General features: G+C 30.7%; 2 protein-coding genes across 2 annotated transcripts; one reads left to right on the top strand and one right to left on the bottom strand.

The window, feature by feature from the left end:
* Window positions 1-9,829: 9,829 nt before the first annotated feature.
* Window positions 9,830-10,297, top strand: LOC102616537 (uncharacterized). The gene has a single exon (XM_025092308.2). It carries the CDS (start codon window positions 9,830-9,832, stop codon window positions 10,295-10,297), a length of 468 nt encoding a protein of 155 aa, XP_024948076.2.
* Window positions 10,298-16,639: 6,342 nt separating this feature from the next.
* On the bottom strand, window positions 16,640-20,473 carry LOC102616835 (peroxisomal membrane protein PMP22). Its single transcript, XM_006489616.4, has 7 exons — window positions 20,165-20,473; window positions 19,996-20,094; window positions 19,660-19,761; window positions 19,492-19,567; window positions 17,608-17,678; window positions 17,418-17,503; window positions 16,640-16,848 (listed from the first exon to the last, which is right to left on the bottom strand). The coding sequence occupies exons 1-7, from the start codon at window positions 20,234-20,236 to the stop codon at window positions 16,797-16,799; spliced, it is 558 nt and encodes a 185-aa protein (XP_006489679.2). The 5' UTR covers window positions 20,237-20,473; the 3' UTR covers window positions 16,640-16,796.
* Between the last annotated feature and the right edge of the window lie 117 nt (window positions 20,474-20,590).

Raw genomic sequence — 20,590 nt, forward strand, 5'->3', positions numbered from 1 at the left:
TTATAAGCCATTTTATTTGCATTAAATTGTCACAACCACTAACTGCTCTTATTGGTAATATCATAAATGCTCCTACGATAATAGGCTAGCTAATGGCCCCTCTCTACTTCTTTTTTTTTTTTTTTCCCTTGGATTCACGTAAAACAGTAAAAGACTCCAATAATTCGCAACTAGTTTGTACACGGCAAGGCCAGTCTGACACATGCAATTGCTTATTGCATGTCTTCGTAAAAGCGACTTCTTTGTACTCAAACATTTATTTGAAAGCACAGTTATTTGTTTCTGTATTTGTGTAAGGTACTAAACTAGATGGGCTCTGATTAATAATTGACTCAAAAACTTGATTCCTATTCGCAATCTTATTTGCTTTAAAAACCAAAACCGGGGCAGCCGTAAATAAGGACCTAAAACTGATAAATAGAATTATAGAAGCGTTACCTAAATATTCAAATAATTTATAGGATTTTGAATCCAAAGTAGGTTCTCTTGCTTATCCATGCATGGATGAACGCATGTGCTTGGTAGATGAAGAAGTTATTGCATTTTAAATAAAAATCCTCCATTTTCAAACACATTATTAATGGCTCTTATCAAACAAACAGAAAACGAGTTAGTAGCTGAGCCCCTTCATTTTGTCTATAAATACCAACATGTCACGTTCCTAGATTTGAGTTGATGTTAAAATTGATCATTTTAATTTATCGTTTTAAAATAAATAAATTTTGGTGTCCAATTACAGTTGCTAGCAAATAAATTTTGTGTCCACGTACAGTTACCAGAGCTCAATGATGATATATACGATGCCTGGTCTTAATCTAAACCTAAATGCTGAGTCTATAGAAGCCAACCCAAGGAGAGAATTAAATATAGAAAAAAAAAATTCAGTAAAGACTCCTTTGAAGAACTCATCGAGAAGCAATGGGAATGCGGAATCCATGAATAACAAATTGAAGAACTAAAATTGTCATTTAGAGCTTAGTCGAATGATTTTCAAGCCGCTTATTGAGCTGGCCGCCTAAGTTTGAATTCTCACAAGGTAAGAGATTACAAATTAGTTTAGTCTTGCCCACTCTTCTACCTTTTCTCTTTAAAAAAAAAAAAAAAATCTAAGAACCAAACTAGTCTTTTATTCAAGGAGGTATCATACTTAAAAGTATGTTCATGAGTTGCAGGTTGTTTATGTTTTATTTACATAATGTGTGTGACCCACTTATGGATAATTTGACTTTTATTACCGTATAAGAGCTTAACTCATGATCAAAAGCTAGTTCATAAAATTTATAGTTGCTCAAAGTTTATACTCTTGTCTCAACATTCTTTCTCTCCAATGTGAAAAGAGTCTCCCTAGCATACCAAAACTCTCTGTCAACTCATTAGTAAATGAATTGATGAACCTTGTATTATCGAAAATTCTATATTGAGCATAAGTTTTAACAGTTCCTCTCACATGAAACATAGATCCGGATGAGAAGTCAAAGTTAAACAGCTCAAGAAATTGAAATAAAACTTTCACATGAAAATCGAACACAATATATATACAGTGTCTTCGATAAATGTTGCAAATCAAAAGCGTTCATTTCTGAACTTGCATTACGAGAGCCTAACTACAGCGATGAGAATAATCGCGTATAATGGAACTTGTTCAAAACCTGACCAGGCACTTGATCGAAGATTGCATATTAACTGATTATTTGGTTGTGGCAAATTAACAAACCAATTTGTAACGAAACCTGCAAAGTTAGTAATGCGAATTGAAAGATCTTCCGGGTTTTAATACAGCTGAAGTGAGGAGAAGAAGCAACTTCTTTTCTTTCTTTCTTTTTTTTTCTTTTTTTTTTGTGTCAAAATAATAGGATTCATTTCAATTATTCCTTAAATGGACTGATATATCATATTCATTTTGAATATATAGCTTTTAACATCTCTCTAAAATTCCTTCCTTTTGAATGTTACTTCTTAAAATTTTCTCAGTTTAATTGATAAAATAATTTTACCCAAACAAATATTTTTTAAAATTGTATACAAATTTTAAACTCTTATAATTTTCTTAGTTCTAAACTCTTATAATTTTCTTAAATAAATTTATTTTTCAATTCAAATTTAAAATAAATTTAAAATATAAATATAAATTATGATATGGGGTGTAAAAATGTTATTAAAAAATATTTATTTTAGTATTTAATTGAATTTTGATTAAAAAAAATGAATTAATTCTTGTTAAATTATTTAAGTAATTTCAATTAAAAATAAATTTTAAATTTCTAACTCATATCGGCTTGAATGACGGGCGGAAGGCCCAAGGCCTTAAGTCTAGGGCTCAGAATAAATGCGCCTCAGGCCGAAATGTTCCTTTTTAAAGCCTTTTTGCAAGAATCTATAACATTTTCGCTTTTCATTTTTTTTTTTTTTGGAATTTATAGCTTTTCATAAATTTTATACAGAAATACAATGGATGACCAAAAAAAAAAAAAAAAAAATTATTTTCTCGTTAATTCTCTCTCTCTCGCTCTCTTTCTCCAAAGAGTATCTTTTGCATGCTGAACTTTGCATCCAACTTGCTTCCTCCTTAAAATACTTTTAGAATATTTTATTTTAAAAAGGAAAAAAGAAAGAAAAAAAAGGGTACAAAGTGGGCAATAAAACAGGTAGCAACGTAATAGAAAGTGCAAAAGAATAATTGTTTAATTAATTACTTCACATCCAATAATCCAAGAATCATGACCAAATTGGTAATGATATCTGAAACTTCAAAGAGCTTTAATATATTATAATAAGATTAAGCTTCCATAACGGGAATGGCTCTTATTGAATATTATTAATTTTTGCTTATTATAATATTCATTCTTATCTTAGGCAAATAGTTACAATATATATAATTTCTAATTTCATTTTATCAAACGTATGTAGCTAAAGCTAAGCTAAGCTAGCGAGCAAGCACAACACAATTGACAAAGTCAAATATTCATATCGATTGCGGGGGGAGACCAAATATTTCCCAATCCTGGGACCTGATGTGGACCGGCTAACCATTTATATGTGCACCGTATGTGTATATATTTCTAATGTTTAATCTTCGAGGGAAAGCACTCGAATGAGACAATATAATTTCACATCAACCCAACCCATCAATGCTTGTTTAAGTAAATTTTAATTTAATTTTCTTCCGAATAAATGTAGTCTTTTTTTATTTCTTTATGACTTCGATAATGATGGATATAACACAAAAATAAAAATAAAAATAAAAACTCGGAAAGCTATATATGGATTGCTTGTTAAATTTAAAACCCTATTCTTTTGGTGTCTCCTAATTAAAATTTATTTTTCTTAAACTATATATTGGAATTTTAAGTTATGTATAGATTAAGTATGTTATGCATAATTGTTTCAAGCAGAGCTGTAAATTATTAGTGAAGGGGAAAAAAAATTAGAATGCTCAAGTTTATTGAAGTCATGATAAATAAAAGAATAGTTCATAGTCCGATCGCAATTTTCAAATTTTACATGTATATATATGTTAATGATCATTTTTCTTTTTCTTTTTTTTCTTTTTGGATGAATAATGCAAATTTTATAAATTAAAAAAAGAAAGAAAAGGAGGAAAAGAATAATAATGTTGAATTACGAAACGACTAAGTAAACTAATAACCAGGTAATCCCTAAGATAATCTTCCAGCAAAAACTTTTGAGTAGGGGCAAATGGAATATCTCACCAGATATATAATGACCAAAGCAACTCTTATTTTTGCCAAACAATCTGCAACTAAATTATTCTCTCTGGAAATATGGCTGCAGTGAAAATTGGTACCACTAACTTTCTTCGTACAATTGAATCATTGGATACGAAGCTACCATGGCTTAAAATGAGAATTCTCTGTAAACGTTCAAGTGGAGAAGTTGAATCACTCTCCTACTAAATTGAATGCCACTTCATGAAAAAAGCAACCTCAATGGTTGTAATTACAGCATTCTGCTAACGATATTATTTCATGTAGAAAATTCGTATTTTATTTCATGCATTTGCTAAATGGTTTTGGGATTGAATCTTGTTCATATGAGTGGAAAAAGAAATTAATTGTCACTAATAGTACTTAAAATAAAAAAAAAAGTTATGGGATCATATTCTCTTATTATTTTATTCCTTACTTGATTGTACATTTTGAACCATAAAACATTAATAATAACTACTTACTAAACGAAAATGTAATTAATGGTGCGTTTACTAAACTGGAATTGAAATGAACTAGAATGGGAACTGGCTGGAATGGAAATGTGAAATGAAATCAGAATAAATTGTTTACTTGAACTGTAAGAATCGAAATGAGTTAGATCGTAAGTTCGTAACAAATTACTAAAATATACTTAATGAACTATTGTCATAATTATTATTTTATGTTTTAATTATTGTGATAATTTATTAAAAAATGTTATTATTAATAATTATTATCAATATATTAATTATTTGTAAAAATTTGTATCGTTAATAGTAGCAAGAACTAACATTAATATATTAATGAATTAGAATAATTATATTAATTAATTAGTTATAATAATTTTTTAATTAAGGACAAAATGGGTATTTTTGATTTTGGGGGGGGGGGGGGGAATGGTCAATCATGGGAATAGAAGATTGATTCCCACTATTCTCATTGGGAATCAATCTCCCATTCCATGTTCCTAATTTTAGTGGGTCCCATGATTCCGATTCCGATTCCAATTCCAATTCTTGTCTCCATCTTGCGAAGTAAACGGTGTCAATAATTCCAATTTCTCAATCTAGGAAGTAAATGCACTATAAATCTTTAGAAGTTAATATTTGTAAGGTCTCGTTTGGGATTAAGGTGTTGTAGCTTTTAAAATATAACTGATGTGAAAAAAAAACTATAATTATTAAACAAAAATTAATAATATGTAGTAAATATAAATTTTAAATAATAATTTTGACAAAATTATTAAAAATATAATATATTTTTCATTATATAAGTGAAAAATCATATCAACATATCTTACAAATTACAGCAGCTAGTGTTTACCAAACACTTTAATACTGTAGTTTTTAAGTTACAGCTGCCCAACATTAATCACAAACGCACCCTAAGTCCTAATCTGTTATTTTTAGTTTTGTTTTGATTTCTTATAATAGTCAGATAAAAATAAGTTAACTTATGTATGTTAGCTTTATCAAAATCTACCAGAAAAATAAAAAAAAAAAGTATTACTTGATGCAGAGAGTTCAGTTGTTTGATTGTGCTTGCATTATGCTTGTTTTGGTAGTGTTAAAGATATAAACGTATCTTAAATGATTCTCCTTTTGCGAATAATAAAAAAGACTTTGTTTTTATTTCGTCTCAAATAATCACGATTTGATCCATGTGAAATAAAAGAAATTGGGTTTCAAATTGACATTTTAGAGGACTGATATTATGTGTTAACGTGCGTACCGGCATGTATCTAATCTAAATCTTGCAAATTATACCATGAATAAGAATATAAAACTTAAAATACTTTTGAAATAAATAATTCGCCATCCAATAAATCATGTCACATGTTTAACATCGTAATCATATATCGTAATTATCGTCATAACTAGTAAATTATCAAATAAATAATGCACACGCGTTTTGATTTAGATAGATTGTGGGCGGATGATGTGTTATGAATAAGTCTTATGTTGGTTGAGATAACACATGATAATTAATTGTAAAATCATAGCACGGTTCTTATGTATCAAAAGTTTATATCTACTGGCGAGCCTTCTCAAAATTAGATCTTTAATTAAAAAAAAATTAATATTATTATTTTTAATTATTGCATGAATGAAAATCAATTCATTTCGTGCTTTCTCATCTGTACAAATGAGATTGAACATCAATGTTTTTTTTTTACAATTAATTAAAATATTTTGTTTTAAAATTAATTAGTTAATAAAATAAAATATATGTTATTTTATAAGTTAATGGGTCTAATTGTGCTCCGGATTAAAAATTACGAAATACAAAACAGCAAAAGACAACAGTGCCAATGCAACTGAGAAGATGGAGGGTTGAGATTTTGCCACTTGTCAGATTATGGAGTAGACAGCATATTGAGAAAATGACTGGTCACCGTCCCAGGATTCCCTCGTTTCCTCTCCACACACGCACTCATCCGACCTTTACTATTAAATGACTTGATTACCCTTCATATTTTTCTAATTGACAAATATAGCCTTATGATTTTACAATTTGTTTGAAAGGTCAAAAAACCCTCTAGTCAAAGTAGATTTAAGATGTTAGTGTTTTTTTTTTCAAAAAAACAAAATAAGAAAAAAAGATGTATTCAAAATTTTTGATTAGTTAGATATTCATTGGAATAACAGAACGAATAGATTTCAAATTACTTAATTTGACTGATCTACTGAGTTTGAATCCTAAGAGAGTATAAAATTATAAAATTAATGAGTTTTTTCCACTCCTCAACCTTTTGAAAAATATAATATTTATGAAAAACTTGTGGTAACATTATTTTACTATAAATAAATAAATTTGTATTTTTAACAAAGGAGTTAGAATGTTGTTACCTATTTATTAAAATCCCGTAGACCTAAGATCGGTATATATTCATATACTTGACTTGATAAGAATTTTCATTGATGTCCAATTTCATGATTATTAATTGGATGATGTTATTAATTAACGAGTCTCAATGTGGCGTCTTAATTAAGATTATTTTTAGTATAAAGTTATAATTTCGTTGCATGCCTGGATGATTATCATTTCGTGGACATTTTATGTTTAAGGGCCAGTTTGGACTTTGGATATGTTGTGGCTTATAACATAATTTGCTCTTGTTGTATAAAATAAATTAAAACCTTTTTTAGTATTGAAGCGTTTTAATTTTTAAACTATTGTTATTGTGAAAAAAATATTATAACTATAAAATAAAAATTAATAGTGTGTAGTGTTTAAATTATAATTTTGACAAAAATAATAAAGATATCATATGTTTTTCATCATATAATTGTGAAATCAAATCAACTCAACTTCAAGTTATAATTGTTAGTGTTTATAAAACATTTTAGTACTGTAGTTTTTAAGATTCAGCTGCCCAACCTCCATCCCAAATAAAGCCTAAGATCTACTGCAAAATAAGTTAAAAAAAAAGTTTATAATTTATCAATTTTAATTAGTAAAGTATTGTGAAATTGTACAATAATAATGTTAGGGATCCTAACATTTGAGTTCCAATACTATGTATCATTAATTTATTAGATGATGGATTTTATAACTTGTAAAACAACATAACCACTATTCAATAAATAAATCCCATATTAGTTGGAACTTAAGTTAAGATTTAAATATTAAAATTCTTAAAATTGCTCATTGTATGATGATTATAATAGAGAATTAAGTTTTTTTTAATCTTCCTTTAAGTTCATTCATATGAATAATATCCGATATGAAAATTTTAATTACTTTTGACAAAGAAGTAAAAAAAAAAAGAAGAAATTCCTAATCGTATTGAGTGATGTAATGTCTATTTGATTTTAATAATTCATCAAGTAACTCACGACCAGCTAGCCCTTTACTTTCATGAAATAAATCATTAGACATGCCCCCTTTCAACAAAATGATAACATGATTTTTTTTCCCTCTTCAAATAACATTTATTACAGCATTCTACACCATTTGAACGATTGAATCTTGATCTCGATTTAAAATTTGAAATCGCGTAATTGAAAAACTTAGAATCAAATCTCATTTGCATGAGACGATTTATATTCATCTCCCATCCATGAGTAATTTCGCACCTTATATTTATTGCACCACTTCAAACTTCAGACGGTTTGACACGCGAAACTCATATGAGTTACATATGTTAATTTTTATTTGAAAACTAAATTTTTTGACATTTATAATTTTTTTTGAAAGGATTATAAATTTTTTTATTTAGTTACATATATATGGTAATACAACTAAAAAGTATAATTTAAAATAATGTGTCATGTTACATGGTATTTATTGAATGGATAATCTATTGACAATTCAACAATCATATTAGATTTACTTTTAGAATCGCTATCCTAATATTATTTATTAACATAATCTGAAAAAAAAGATTATTTTATCCCATTACTAGATTTATATTATTTTAACACCATCCCCTTTAAAGTTAAGAAAACTCAAAACATGGGAAGGAATAAAGATCAAAGTAGATTACGTACATAAAAGGTGTAAAGTAATAATTTATTTTATTCATCAATTAAGGAGAATTTCTCGATCATATAGTGAACGAATTTTAATTAAAATCAAACACAAATCACATATGAATCGTAATAATCATTGCCACATGGACAAAATTTTAGGAGAGACAAGCTAATTGTTTCATCATCAATATAACCCATTCAACAAATTTTGTTATGTACATATTATTATTATTTTTTTCTGACTCAATTTTGTTATGTACGTAATATGATTTCATTGAATGAACGTGATGAAACTCTTGTACGCAAGATCTTAAGAGTACAAATTAGTGGTCCTAAACATAAAATTACCTAAAATCGTTTTGGATCCTTTAACTTATTCATACCAACAATTTCCAATTTCAAATTAATCATGTAACGAATAAATTGAAAGCAAATTTGTCTCTTTATATTGCTATTTATCCAATAGCCTTAGTTTCCACAAACAATGGTCCATCCTAAGGACAATGAAGCATTATGGACCCCAATAAAATTTATCTCTTTTGAATGCGACTAAGGTGCAATGCTGTATTATATATTTATTGTATTTTTTTGTTATTAGTAACAAGTTTTGTATTATTAATAATAAATTTTTTATTATATGTACATGTATTTACCGTATTTTTTTGCAATTAAATTTTTATGCAATTTATGTTACGAAAACTTGTTAAATGTAATGGTAATGTTATTATCATAAAGTAGAAAAATTTGTTACGGATAACAAAAAAAAACTAGTGAAGGATGGACGGTGTAGCCGACGCACAGTAGCAATACCCCTCTCTTTTTTAACGTCTAATTTGAGCTGCTGAGGGCAGGAACGTAAATTCATACCAAAACCCTATCTGAAAGTTTAGAAACGACAGATGGAACGGAAACAAAAGCGCTGCAACTGACAAGTTACAAAATGAAGGACATTTACGTCATTTTATGATAAAGTAATGGCATCCTCGTTATTTCTTGCAAAAGATGGGGACATTTAACAATCGCGAAACCATATAAATTAACTGGACCATTCCTCTTGCTCATTCTCTCCTCTACCTCTCCCCTCTTCTATAAAAATCCATTTCTCTCTTTCTCTCTATTTTGTTTTCTCTCGCTTTAGTCCCTCGAATTCTTCCTCGGCCGTTAATCACCGCCGGCGCCGTATTCCTCACCGACGTCCGTACAATAGATCCCGCCGGATTTCTGTTTTCCGGTCACCTGTCGCCGGGATCCTGATTTTTCCATAACCGCCTCTCTCTTGTTCTCTCTTTCTGTCTGTCTCTGTCGTTTTTTTCCTTTATTTGAAGTTTTGAACTTTTTAGAATATTTTCAATTTTTTTCCACATTTTTCGCTTACGATTTTTTTAAAATACTTTAAATGTCCACCCCTTCTAATTTCCTATTTTACCCTGCAACTTGACGGTGTTAACTTCACCAGTTACTTTAACGGCTTGGACACGTGTAGAAGTTTTAGTTAACCTCTCGCTAAAAGTCCAAAAGCATGATTTGACGGTTTTACCCTCAGAAAATCATTGGACGATTTTGCCCGTCTTTCGAATCGCAATTTGACTTTTGTCTCCCTGGGAAATAGAAAAATATTAGTGGAATTTTTTGCTGACGTGGCATGTGATGAGTAACCACCCGCGAAGGATTTTGACGCCTGGGCCGTCGAGAAAGCGAAAAGAGAGAGAAGCCCATTATCCATTCAAGCTATCGGCTCCGGATCCGGCTCAGGCTCAAGCCGCGGCTAATGCAACAGCAAAGTCAATCAGTTCTAAAGCCGTTTCCAGTGAGCCAGTTTGTCCGAATCGGCTGCTAGCCGGGTACATGGCGTACGAGTTCTTATCGAAGGGGACGTTGTTTGGTCAGAAGTATGATCCGGCTCGAGCCGAGGCGGTGGCTTTGGCCGGCTGGACGAAGCCGGAAGGACGTCAGCAACAACAACAAAAACAGCAGGAGCCGAGCCTGCAGCAGAAGAAGGAGCACGAGCAGACGAAGAGCTACGCTGAGGTGGCGAGCTTATTGAAGACCGAGGGGGCCCACATACCGGGGATAGTTAATCCTACTCAACTGGCGAGGTGGATCCAGATGGGATGACGTGGAACAACACGATTGGTCAAGGAAAAACTTCGAGTCCACGTAAGGGTCGACGCACATAATTTTTTTTTTTTTGTTTTTTTTTGTTTTTGGGGGGTAATTTTGGGGACAAATTCCCGTCTTTGTGTGAAGCTAAAAAGGGTGGCAGCATTACATTAAGCATCGAGCAAAGCATGCATGAGGGTTTCTCACTCTCTCTAGATACTTTGATTCTTCTTGGCTTCTTCTTCGGTGACGGGAAATGATTTGAAAACTTTTATCTCTTTTAAATATTTGCTGCTTTGAATTTTATTTTGATGTCGTAGGACTTTCGATCGTAGCTAGTGAAATTAATGTAATATTGGCTTTTCTGAATATCTTATTTTATTTTCATATATTGCTACCTTTGAAAAAAAAAAAAAAACCTTACAACTTTGTCAATAGATCCCGATTTTATAAAATACGGGATGGAACGTGTTTATGCTTGCATGCATGTGCTTATAACGCTGCTCATTAAAGTTGATGTGTGCATATGAAAGTAAGAGTATGTATTATCGTGGCTTTACATATAGAACTATTCGTGTTGTATTATTATTATTCGTGAAGAATAAGAATGCCTAAGCGGCTATGCCATGGTATGAGTAATTAATGACTGAGTCTCTTTGCTTTTGCGGGCTGCATGCAAGCACCCGCTAACTCGGAACTTCGAAGTTGAGAAAACCATGTAAAAAATTTTAAAAAAATAAGAAAGAAAGAAAACAAACGAAAATTATAACCAACGAAGAGTTAGTGCTTGATCTTGTGTGGATAGTGATTCGATCCTTCTACAAGGTTCCCGATGTCAAGAGTTTGTTGAATGAACTTTTGTGTGTGTGAGATTTTGATATGGCGTATGTATATGATGTGTGGAAGTAGATCTCTATGTGCTGGGGTGCCGTTGCCTGTTCAGTTGATAAAGGGTGCGTTTGAGATTGAAGTTCGACAATTATAGCTTAAAAGCTACAGCATTAAAGTGTTTAGTAAACACTATCTGCTGTAATTTAGAAGTTATGTTGATATGATTTTTTACTTGTATAATGAAAAATCTATTATATCATTAATAGTTTTATCAAAATTATTATTTAAAATTTACATTTACTATATATTATTAATTTTTGTTTTATAATTACCGTTTTTTTTTCCACAACAGCTGTAGCTTAAAAGTTATAGTACCTCAATTCTAAACGCATCCAAAATCTCTTTAGTGAGAAATAAAACTTATGGGATCGGAACCTTGATAGGAAATAAATTAAAGAGAAATTATCATTCATATACCCTATAAATGCTTTGTTATCGAAAATACTACAACACTTTGAGGGTGTATCAATCGTCCACCCTAAGTTAACAAAATGTATTTGTCATCCACCAAAATGTTACTTACCGTTTAAATAGGATAACGCCAGATGGGTAATTTGGTATTTTAATATGATACAAGTGATAATTTAAGAGTATACAAGTGATAATAAAAGAATTTAAGGGTATACAAGTGATACTTTTCAAGGGTAAAATCGTCAATTTGCTATAATTCCGTTAACTTTCAAACGGCAGCTAGCGGTTTAGTGGTTGGCAGATACTTTTGTCAATTTAAGGTGGACGATTGATACGCCCTCAAAATGTTGTAGTATTTTTTATAACAGAGTATCTAGAGGGTATACGAATGATAATATCCCTAAATTAAATTACATTATAATATAAGGAAATGATCAATTGTATACCCTTAGTTTACTCTGTTATCAAATTTACTATAACACTTTCAGGGTATATCAGTCATCCACCCTAAGTTGACAAAATATATCTGTCGTCTACCAAACTGTTAGTTGCCATTTAGAAATGATGATGTCAGAGAGGTAATCTAGTTTTTTCATGTGATACAAGTGATAATTTAAGGGTATATGAGTGATAATAAGAGATTTTAAGGGTATACAGTGATAATTTTTAAGGGTAAATTCGTCAATTTGTTACTATTCCGTTAACTTTCAAACGGCAGCTAACGGTTTAGTGGACGACGGATAACTTTTGTCAATTTAGGGTGGACGATTGATACACCCTTAAAGTATTGTAGTATTTTTTATAAAAATACAAATTTAGGATATACGAATGATAATTTCCCTATAATCTATTAAAAAAAAAAGTAGAAGTCAAGCGGTGTGTCGTTTTTTCTTTCTCCTTAACCCCTTGGAGAAGGCATTACCGAGTAAACGTACATGGTTTTTTCGGCTTTTTAGGTTGAGTGGTGTGTTGCATTTGCGCCTTTTCAATTCTCAGCTTTATTTGTGTATAATTGATTGAACATGTAACAACGCATGTGATGAATTAAGGAATTAAGTGTCTATAAGGGAAACCCCAGTAAATTAATATAGGAATCCCCACAAAATTTACGCAAAAACCCCTTTCCCTCAATTGCAAATTACTTTTTGTCAAGTTTATAACGCATACTGTATATTATTTGTTATGCTTCCTCTCTTTTGAAAAAGAACAAACGCATGGAATTATTGTAATTTTTTTTTGAAAAAAATTAATTTTCATTAAATCTTTTAGGGGTCTTCGAATTTTATTTCGTACATGGTGGTACGTTATTGTTTCTTTTCTCATCTGCTCCTTCCCTCTCATTTCCAATGTCGTTTTGATTTGTTTTCGCCACCTCAGACATTGGCTTTGTTGTCTTCTTCTTCTTCTTCTTCTTATTATTATTATTATTGTTATGGCATTTTCTTTGAATTAGCTGAAACGACTTTCCAAGTCGAGGTCAAGCACCTTCTCAAGAAGTCCGTAAACATAAATTAGGAGTAGTAATTAAATATGAAGCAAGCTCATTCTATTTCTTTAAATTAAATAATTTTGGAACGTACTCTCTAATCCTTCTCTTATGATGATAATCAACTTCACCCCCCATTCATTATGTTAATTAACCTAATAACCATCAATCACAGTCCAAACTAAAGCAAATTCAACACCTACCTACTCCAAGGAAAATAAATAAATAAATAAAAGAGATTATGACAGCTGAATAAACACCACACATATATATTTTATCACAGAGTTATGGATCCATTTTCTTTAGCTGTAAAATTTTCAGCAACGTGTGCCTGCACATGATATGTATGAGTGACCAAGATAGCCGTTTCATTAGCAACAAAATTGAATTCTAATTTAAAATGTATGTACTCCTTTTTTCTTTTTCTTTTTTGGCCATTTGAGAATATTTGATGGCATGTAAAGCGTGAACCACCCTCCATTATTTCAGAAAAAGTCGGATTTTCTCAGTGACCAAATTATTGATAGTTACAATTTTGTGTTTTGTAGTACAGCGAAATTAATATTTTTCTCGTGTTTTTAAAATTACCCAGAAGTCCCACTCTTTGGACTTTGGAGGGTAATTCAATTCTTTTATAATGGATAAATTTGACAGTTGAAAAATGAATAATATTAAAACATTCCATTAGTATCTGTATTTTTAAATATTACTCAAAAACAGTTTTGTTGTACGGCCATATTTATTAAAATCTTATTAATTACTCTCCATCTGTTGCGAGGACTAATTCCTTCAGTAATTGACTGAAACCATTGACGTAAAAGGGAATTTGCCCCCGAGTCAACGTCTTGCCAAGAAAAATAATTAAAACCAGTGCCCATGCTCCTACCGCAACAATGTTAACAGTAGATCAGAACCTTTAATATGGCTTTATTTGAATAAGTAAACATAATTATGTATTGGAATGTGATCCCCTTAACCAAATGTTTGCCAATTTACAGACAAGAATTAAAACTAAGCCATGGGCTGTTTTGTTTTCAGGTCCTTGCATAAATAATGCAAGCATGCAATCAACAGGCTTAGGAGCAGTTTGATAATGCTGTAGGTGTTAAAATAATTAGTAAAAATTGTATTGTAGAAACAGTCAGTTATAAAGAGAATTAATTAGATATTTGGTCAAATTTATTTTTAAAAGTACTATAAATTTTAAAAGTAGTCGTATGTATTTATAAACATGTTAAGCTGTTACTAAATCTTATTGATAAGCTGTTGTAAGAACGTAAATGACCGAATTAGATATAACGTTAAATGAAATATATTTATACATTTATAAACATGTTTAAAAATATTTTTTTATTGTGTATTTATAATAATTGATAATTAAAATAAACATTTAATTATTATTAATTTTATTTTTTATCTCAATATAATTGGTAATAATTATAAACTCTTTAAATTAATGATTTTATTTCCTAATTAAGAAGGATAATTTTTGGATGGGAAAAGGACAAACACACCCCCAACGTTTAGGTAAAGGGACAAAAATCCTCCTAATGTTTTAAAAAAGACATTTACACCCTAATTTATTTTAATTTTACTATTATACCCTTCTAACATATAAAAAATTATTAGATTATCCAATTTGTCTATATATTGTTAATAAAATTATAAATAGACAAGTTGGATATTATAAAAAAAAATTATAAATATACCCTCATTGCCCAATTCCTCTATTTAAATTTTTATCAATAACCAATTTTTTAAAAAAGACATCTATACACCTAAAAAAATTGTAAATAAATTATAATTTTAAAAATAAAATTGGTTATCAATAACCAATTTTATTTAAACTTTAAACTTGTATATTTAACAGTTCTCAACATGTCAATCATTTATACTTGTACATTTATAACCAATGTTGTATGTTATTTATTATGGTATTCATAACCAATTTTTTTAAAATTATAATTTATTTACAATTTTTTTTAAGTGTGTAGATGTCTTTTTTGAAAATTGGTTATTGATAAAGATTTAAATAGAGGAATGAGGCAATAAGGGTATATTTATAATTTTATTAACAATATATAGACAAATTGGATAATCTAATTTTTTTTATATGCTAGAAGGGTATAATGGTAAAATTATAATAAATTGGGGTGTAAATGTCTTTTTTAAAACATTAAGGAGATTTTTGTCCATTTAGCTAAACGTTGGAGGTGTGTTTGTCCTTTTCTCTTTTTGGATATCTATAATGTATATGAAAATATGTATGAAATTATATTAAGTATAAAACTGATTCTCAAAATCATATTTTGAAAAACTACTCTTTCTCTACCTTTCAAAATCTATTTTAAGATTAAGTGATTTTGTCAAAAAGTAATTTCTAAAAAAAATTTATTAAATACTAAAATTAATTTTTAATCTTTTAAAATCAAACTTGAGCCTCCAAAAACAATTCCAAGCAGATCCTTAAACGTAAAATTACTATCAGTAAACATTTTTTTTTTCCTCACATTTTTTTTTTCCTCCTTTGGGACAGTTGATGAAGGTGGAAATGCTGGATGATTTGTTTCAAATTCAATGTTAATAATTACCTCGCAATGAAATTTGTTACACGGCATTAGCTTGATTTTCCCGCAAAGAGAGGATAAAATGTTATCAATTTAGTGTTGCGTGACTGGTTTGTTCTTAATTAATCATGGCAGATTTATAGGCGTGAGATATCGACGTTTGATTACGACTTTTACCAGTTCATCATGTTTTGGGGAGGTAAACTAATGGAGGACAAGATGATAATTATTATACAAAATAAAAAATTAGGTTTAATGTACTAGAAAAAGAAAAATATTCATGAACGGACGGTTGAGATAGATTATTAAGTCACATCACTTGATCTTTTTCATGGTTTATTTTTCCCTTTTCATTACCATGATTGATCAATCTGAAACTAAGATATTATCAAACGGTCAATTGTCATGGATTTTAAAAAATGGCTTATAATTAAAAATTTACCTGTTAAATAAAATATCATTGTAGCTTGAAATAAAATAAAAGATATTTTAATTCTTTCATGTTTTTTCTCAAAATTTTATAACACTTTTGTCAAATTCATTTTCTGTCTCTTCTGAGAAAAAAAATGTCTTCCATTAAAGGACTAATGCATCACCTCACAAGAGTACAAATACAAGGTCACATCAGGCTAAGTATGATACAAGAGGACCACATCTAATAACAAGACACAATTTATACAACTACAAGTATGACAAATTTCTAATAGGAGAATGAAGGATTTAACACATTAATACAAATAAAACCCCTCTCTAATCGGAGAAAGAAAAATCCTAGTGTATACAATGCACCACAACACAATACGAACAACAAAATTAAATAAATAAATAAATAAATAAGAAAAAAAACATAAGAGCTCAACAACAAAAGAAAGATTATAAAGGGAGATTCACAGCACACTTCCTTTTTGCTTTGCAAAATTTTTGCAGGATGCCTGTTCTTTACTTTTGCCAAGAATATTATTACGCTTCCATCACATTGCTTTAGCAGTTGGCATGTTAATATCAAGGCAAATTATGAAATTTTATTATAATGCCAAATAATAGAGCAAAGCCAATTATACAATGCGAGGATAATTTTAAACAGGGTTTTTCACTTATAAAAGTCTTACATAAAAATCTAAGAAATTAAATTGGACAGATATTAAAAAGGTTCCTACGTCTAGTCCTTCTTGATTGCAACGGATCTTGCTTTCAAATTGAGGAAGATAGCCCTGAGATTAACGCACACGCATAAATGCATTAGAACCAAAGAATTCATGCATTCTCTATATCACACTTTCAGCTGCCAGCACAAAATTTTGAGAAAATAGATTCTCTACTTTTGCAAAGCATATTAAAAGTATCAAATAACTTTAAGATGTAATTTATCTAGAAAAAAATCTTCTGTATATGTATCCAGCTACACAGACACTCCAGATTCATGATGCTAAGATTTCAATTAATATATGATGATATGTCAGTGTCATTCAGGTAACCGTATAATTTTTATACTCTGAAAGAATATGCTAAAGCAGAGTTGTAGAGATAAATTCTTTAACAAAAAAGGACACGGGGCAATTTGGTAGTTACATAAAAATTCAAACTTTCAAATTGTGTACATTGGTAAGTAGGCTGCTTCATCAGTAATTATGGTTCATTATTAATGTGATCTAGAATATGATTTATAGATTCCAGTGTATCAATATGCGCATGCAAGCAAGATAAATTAGCACGGATTGATGGGGGAGGAGAATTTATTAGGTGAAGCAAGAATGCTAAGCTGAAGAATGTATGAACACACCAGCATGAGGCAACAAAGCTATGAAACACAACGCGAAATTGCAGAGGGATGTACTGGTAGTTCACCCAGCCAACTATAGGCCAAAACTGCAAGTCAAAAGCATAATAACTTAATGTTAGTACATTTGCATACCAGTTGGACTTGCTTTGAGAGTGATAATACAAAAGAAAGATGGTTTGTTATTTCATACCCTCCATGCAGTCAACTGAACAGAAGGATAGTCCTTCCGAACTTTATTCTTGACTAAACTCCATGATCTTCCTGCAATATCCAAAAATAATATTTAAAACCAAATTGTTGATCGTAAAAACAAGGTGCTCTTTGAAAGGACTAAGTCGTGTGCATTCAACATTGCATAGATATTTTTCTAAGATAATGTAATTAGCAATGCTTCTATTAATGGGTGCAAACATTTGTGTGAAGGCGAAAAGAGAAATTTTTGAGCCCAAATGTTTGCAGGATAACAGAATCTAACATTGCAAACTAACAGTGATATATTTACTTCATACACCAACAACTAAGAATAGAACATGAGCATATCAAAGTTTCAATAAACTTTTGAGATGATTTAAAAATTTCACTTTATTTAGCTACGGAAAATATATCCAGTAATCATTTGGACTAGTCAGAGTTCGAGAACATTATCTGATTCTCTATCATAGAATAATACACTGCACTAGGAAAAGCAAGTACAATAGAAATGTTTTACAAGCTTTTCACCACAACTTAGTAACAGTTTCTCCAACAACAACTAGATCTAATCTTGAACACATAGCTTATAGCAAATAAAGCAGCAATATGTTTTGGACCTTAGCTATTAGTCAGGGTTCGGAAAGCTGAAAAGATTATGGTTTTTGGAACTTAAACCTATTCGGAAAGCTGAAAGGATTATGGTTTTTGGAACTTGAAACTATATCATCCCTACACCGTTAGGTTATTTTTGTTCAAAACATTCTTGGTAACACCTTCTTTTTCTTCCAAAATATGGTAAGGTTTCTAGCTGTTTCCATTATTTGAAGGGATTTGAACCAACAAGACCTATTTAAAAACTGGGCCACATTCCTGTTCCTATCTCCAGCTTTCCAAGAAAACCGGAAACTTCTGTCTGAACAAAGGCTTATCCAGCAACTCATTACCTTCTTATCTTTCAATAGCAAAACAAAACCACCTCAGAATATCTGCTTAATTGTTATAGCTTGCTTTTAAACTCTGCAATTCTTTTCTTGATTTTACTTACAGGAATACCACTAATACGCACTTTTTCTTGTTCCTAATTAGTAACAGCTAGAATTTCAGGTTTGATGTTAACCAAAAAAATGACTGCTATTTTGATTAACCAAAAATGAGGTGAAAATACCAACCATGGATAGTCAGCAATCTTATGATTACCATCAGTTCCCTAAATTGAACTACAACTAAGGCTGGCCAATAAATAACTAGGAAAATTTTTCCATTCACAGGGAAGAGGCAGAACCAGAAGCCTTGTTGAAGGGTTATTTTAACTTTTGTGAATGATTTGTAAATATGGGAGCACTCAATCCACAACCAGGAAGAAGTCAAATAGCTGCCCACATATTTGTCGTGTTTACCTATATTGAACATGCTAAAAAAAGCCGGTTTTCACTTAACTCCTTTTAGATGGCTGAGCTCAGATTTAGAAACAATAGATGCATGGAGCTATTTAAAACTTGAAATTAAGTTAAAAAGGTTGCACTTAGTGCCAATCTGAAATTGTGACAAATTACTTTGAAAGATGGGTAAGTAGAATTGAAAAAGTCAGGTGCTTTCAGATATTGGAATTCTCCAGAACTGACCCTGTTCATTTGATCACAGACCATGCTCTGGAAATCAAACGCCATAATTTATTTTGAAAAACCGATGAATGCCAAGACAAGAATGACAAAGATACTACAATTTGAATTGCTGACATGTGACGAAATAAGAAGGGCCACCCCCTACATTCCTACTGAAAGCAAAGCTAATTCAGTTAAGAGATGGAAAAACTGAAATGATAGCATAAATGTACATAAAGATGAGGCGAATAACCCAACGAAATTAAATCTAACGGCCACACCTTCAACCACCAAGCCATAGTACATCATGAAAAGGAAATTGTTCCAAGGTGAAGAAGTTAGTTGCTCCAACAACACCTAATTAATCAAAATCACAATTTTCAATCATTGACCAAAAGTATTGCAGAGAGGTAAACAACAGAGGGTTGCAAGTTAAGCCAATGGGGTACCTTCTTCGCAACAGTTTTCTTGTCCTTCTTTCCCTTGAAAATAATATCCATCAATTTGTGAAGAAAATGCCCAAATGGTCCTCCATATGCAAAACCATAAAACTGCAAAACACAATTTCTATATTCAACATTTAATAAGAAAACATCAAACTCTCAAAACTGCAACAACTTAGACGTATCACTTATCTTTATGTCAGATACTATTACATGATCATTCAATTAACTGAGCTAGTTAGTTTAACAACTTGATCAATCAAATGAATTTATCAAATCAAAACCCTTTTCTCCGACTTCCTTGACAACCAAATAACGGAGAGCAATGAAAAGTCAACGTACCATAAGAAGCAACAATCTTTTAAGTTGAAGCTTTTTGACCCCAGAAATCTTCTGGGCAATGGCATCACTACACCCAGCTAATATACCAGCGGTGATTGCCTATAATCAAAACAAAACAAATTTAAAGAAAAAAAAATGGATAATGAAGAAGAAAGAGAAAAGAACAAACCTTGGTTCTCAAAGGGTGAACTTGGAGTTGTATGAGATATTTTCTCCAAGCTTCTTTGGCTACATCAGACATGGCTGGCTGGCGACCGTAAGCCTGTGAAGAGCCTGGTGATGAGCGAATGACGATTCAACAACTGCTCTTCAAAAACTCACTCTCAATTCTTACGCAGACAAATAAACAAGTAAATAACAACGCAATGATACATGAAATGACGAGTTGGTACTGGTAGGTGGAGATCGGGGTCGGTGTTCTGATATTTATTTGTTGCTGTGATGAATCTGAAATGTCCATTTTTTGGTCAAACACTTTAAAAGTCTTTGTATGAACAGCGCCACCCTTGTTTCACGTGTAGATTTGTTTAATCTCACCTGTCACTTCCATTTCATAATAACGAAAAGGCTGGGAAATTAGGAATGCTTTACGTGC

Source organism: Citrus sinensis, chromosome 1, assembly GCF_022201045.2.
Source record: "Citrus sinensis cultivar Valencia sweet orange chromosome 1, DVS_A1.0, whole genome shotgun sequence".
In the NCBI taxonomy this organism is placed as follows: Eukaryota; Viridiplantae; Streptophyta; class Magnoliopsida; order Sapindales; family Rutaceae; genus Citrus; species Citrus sinensis.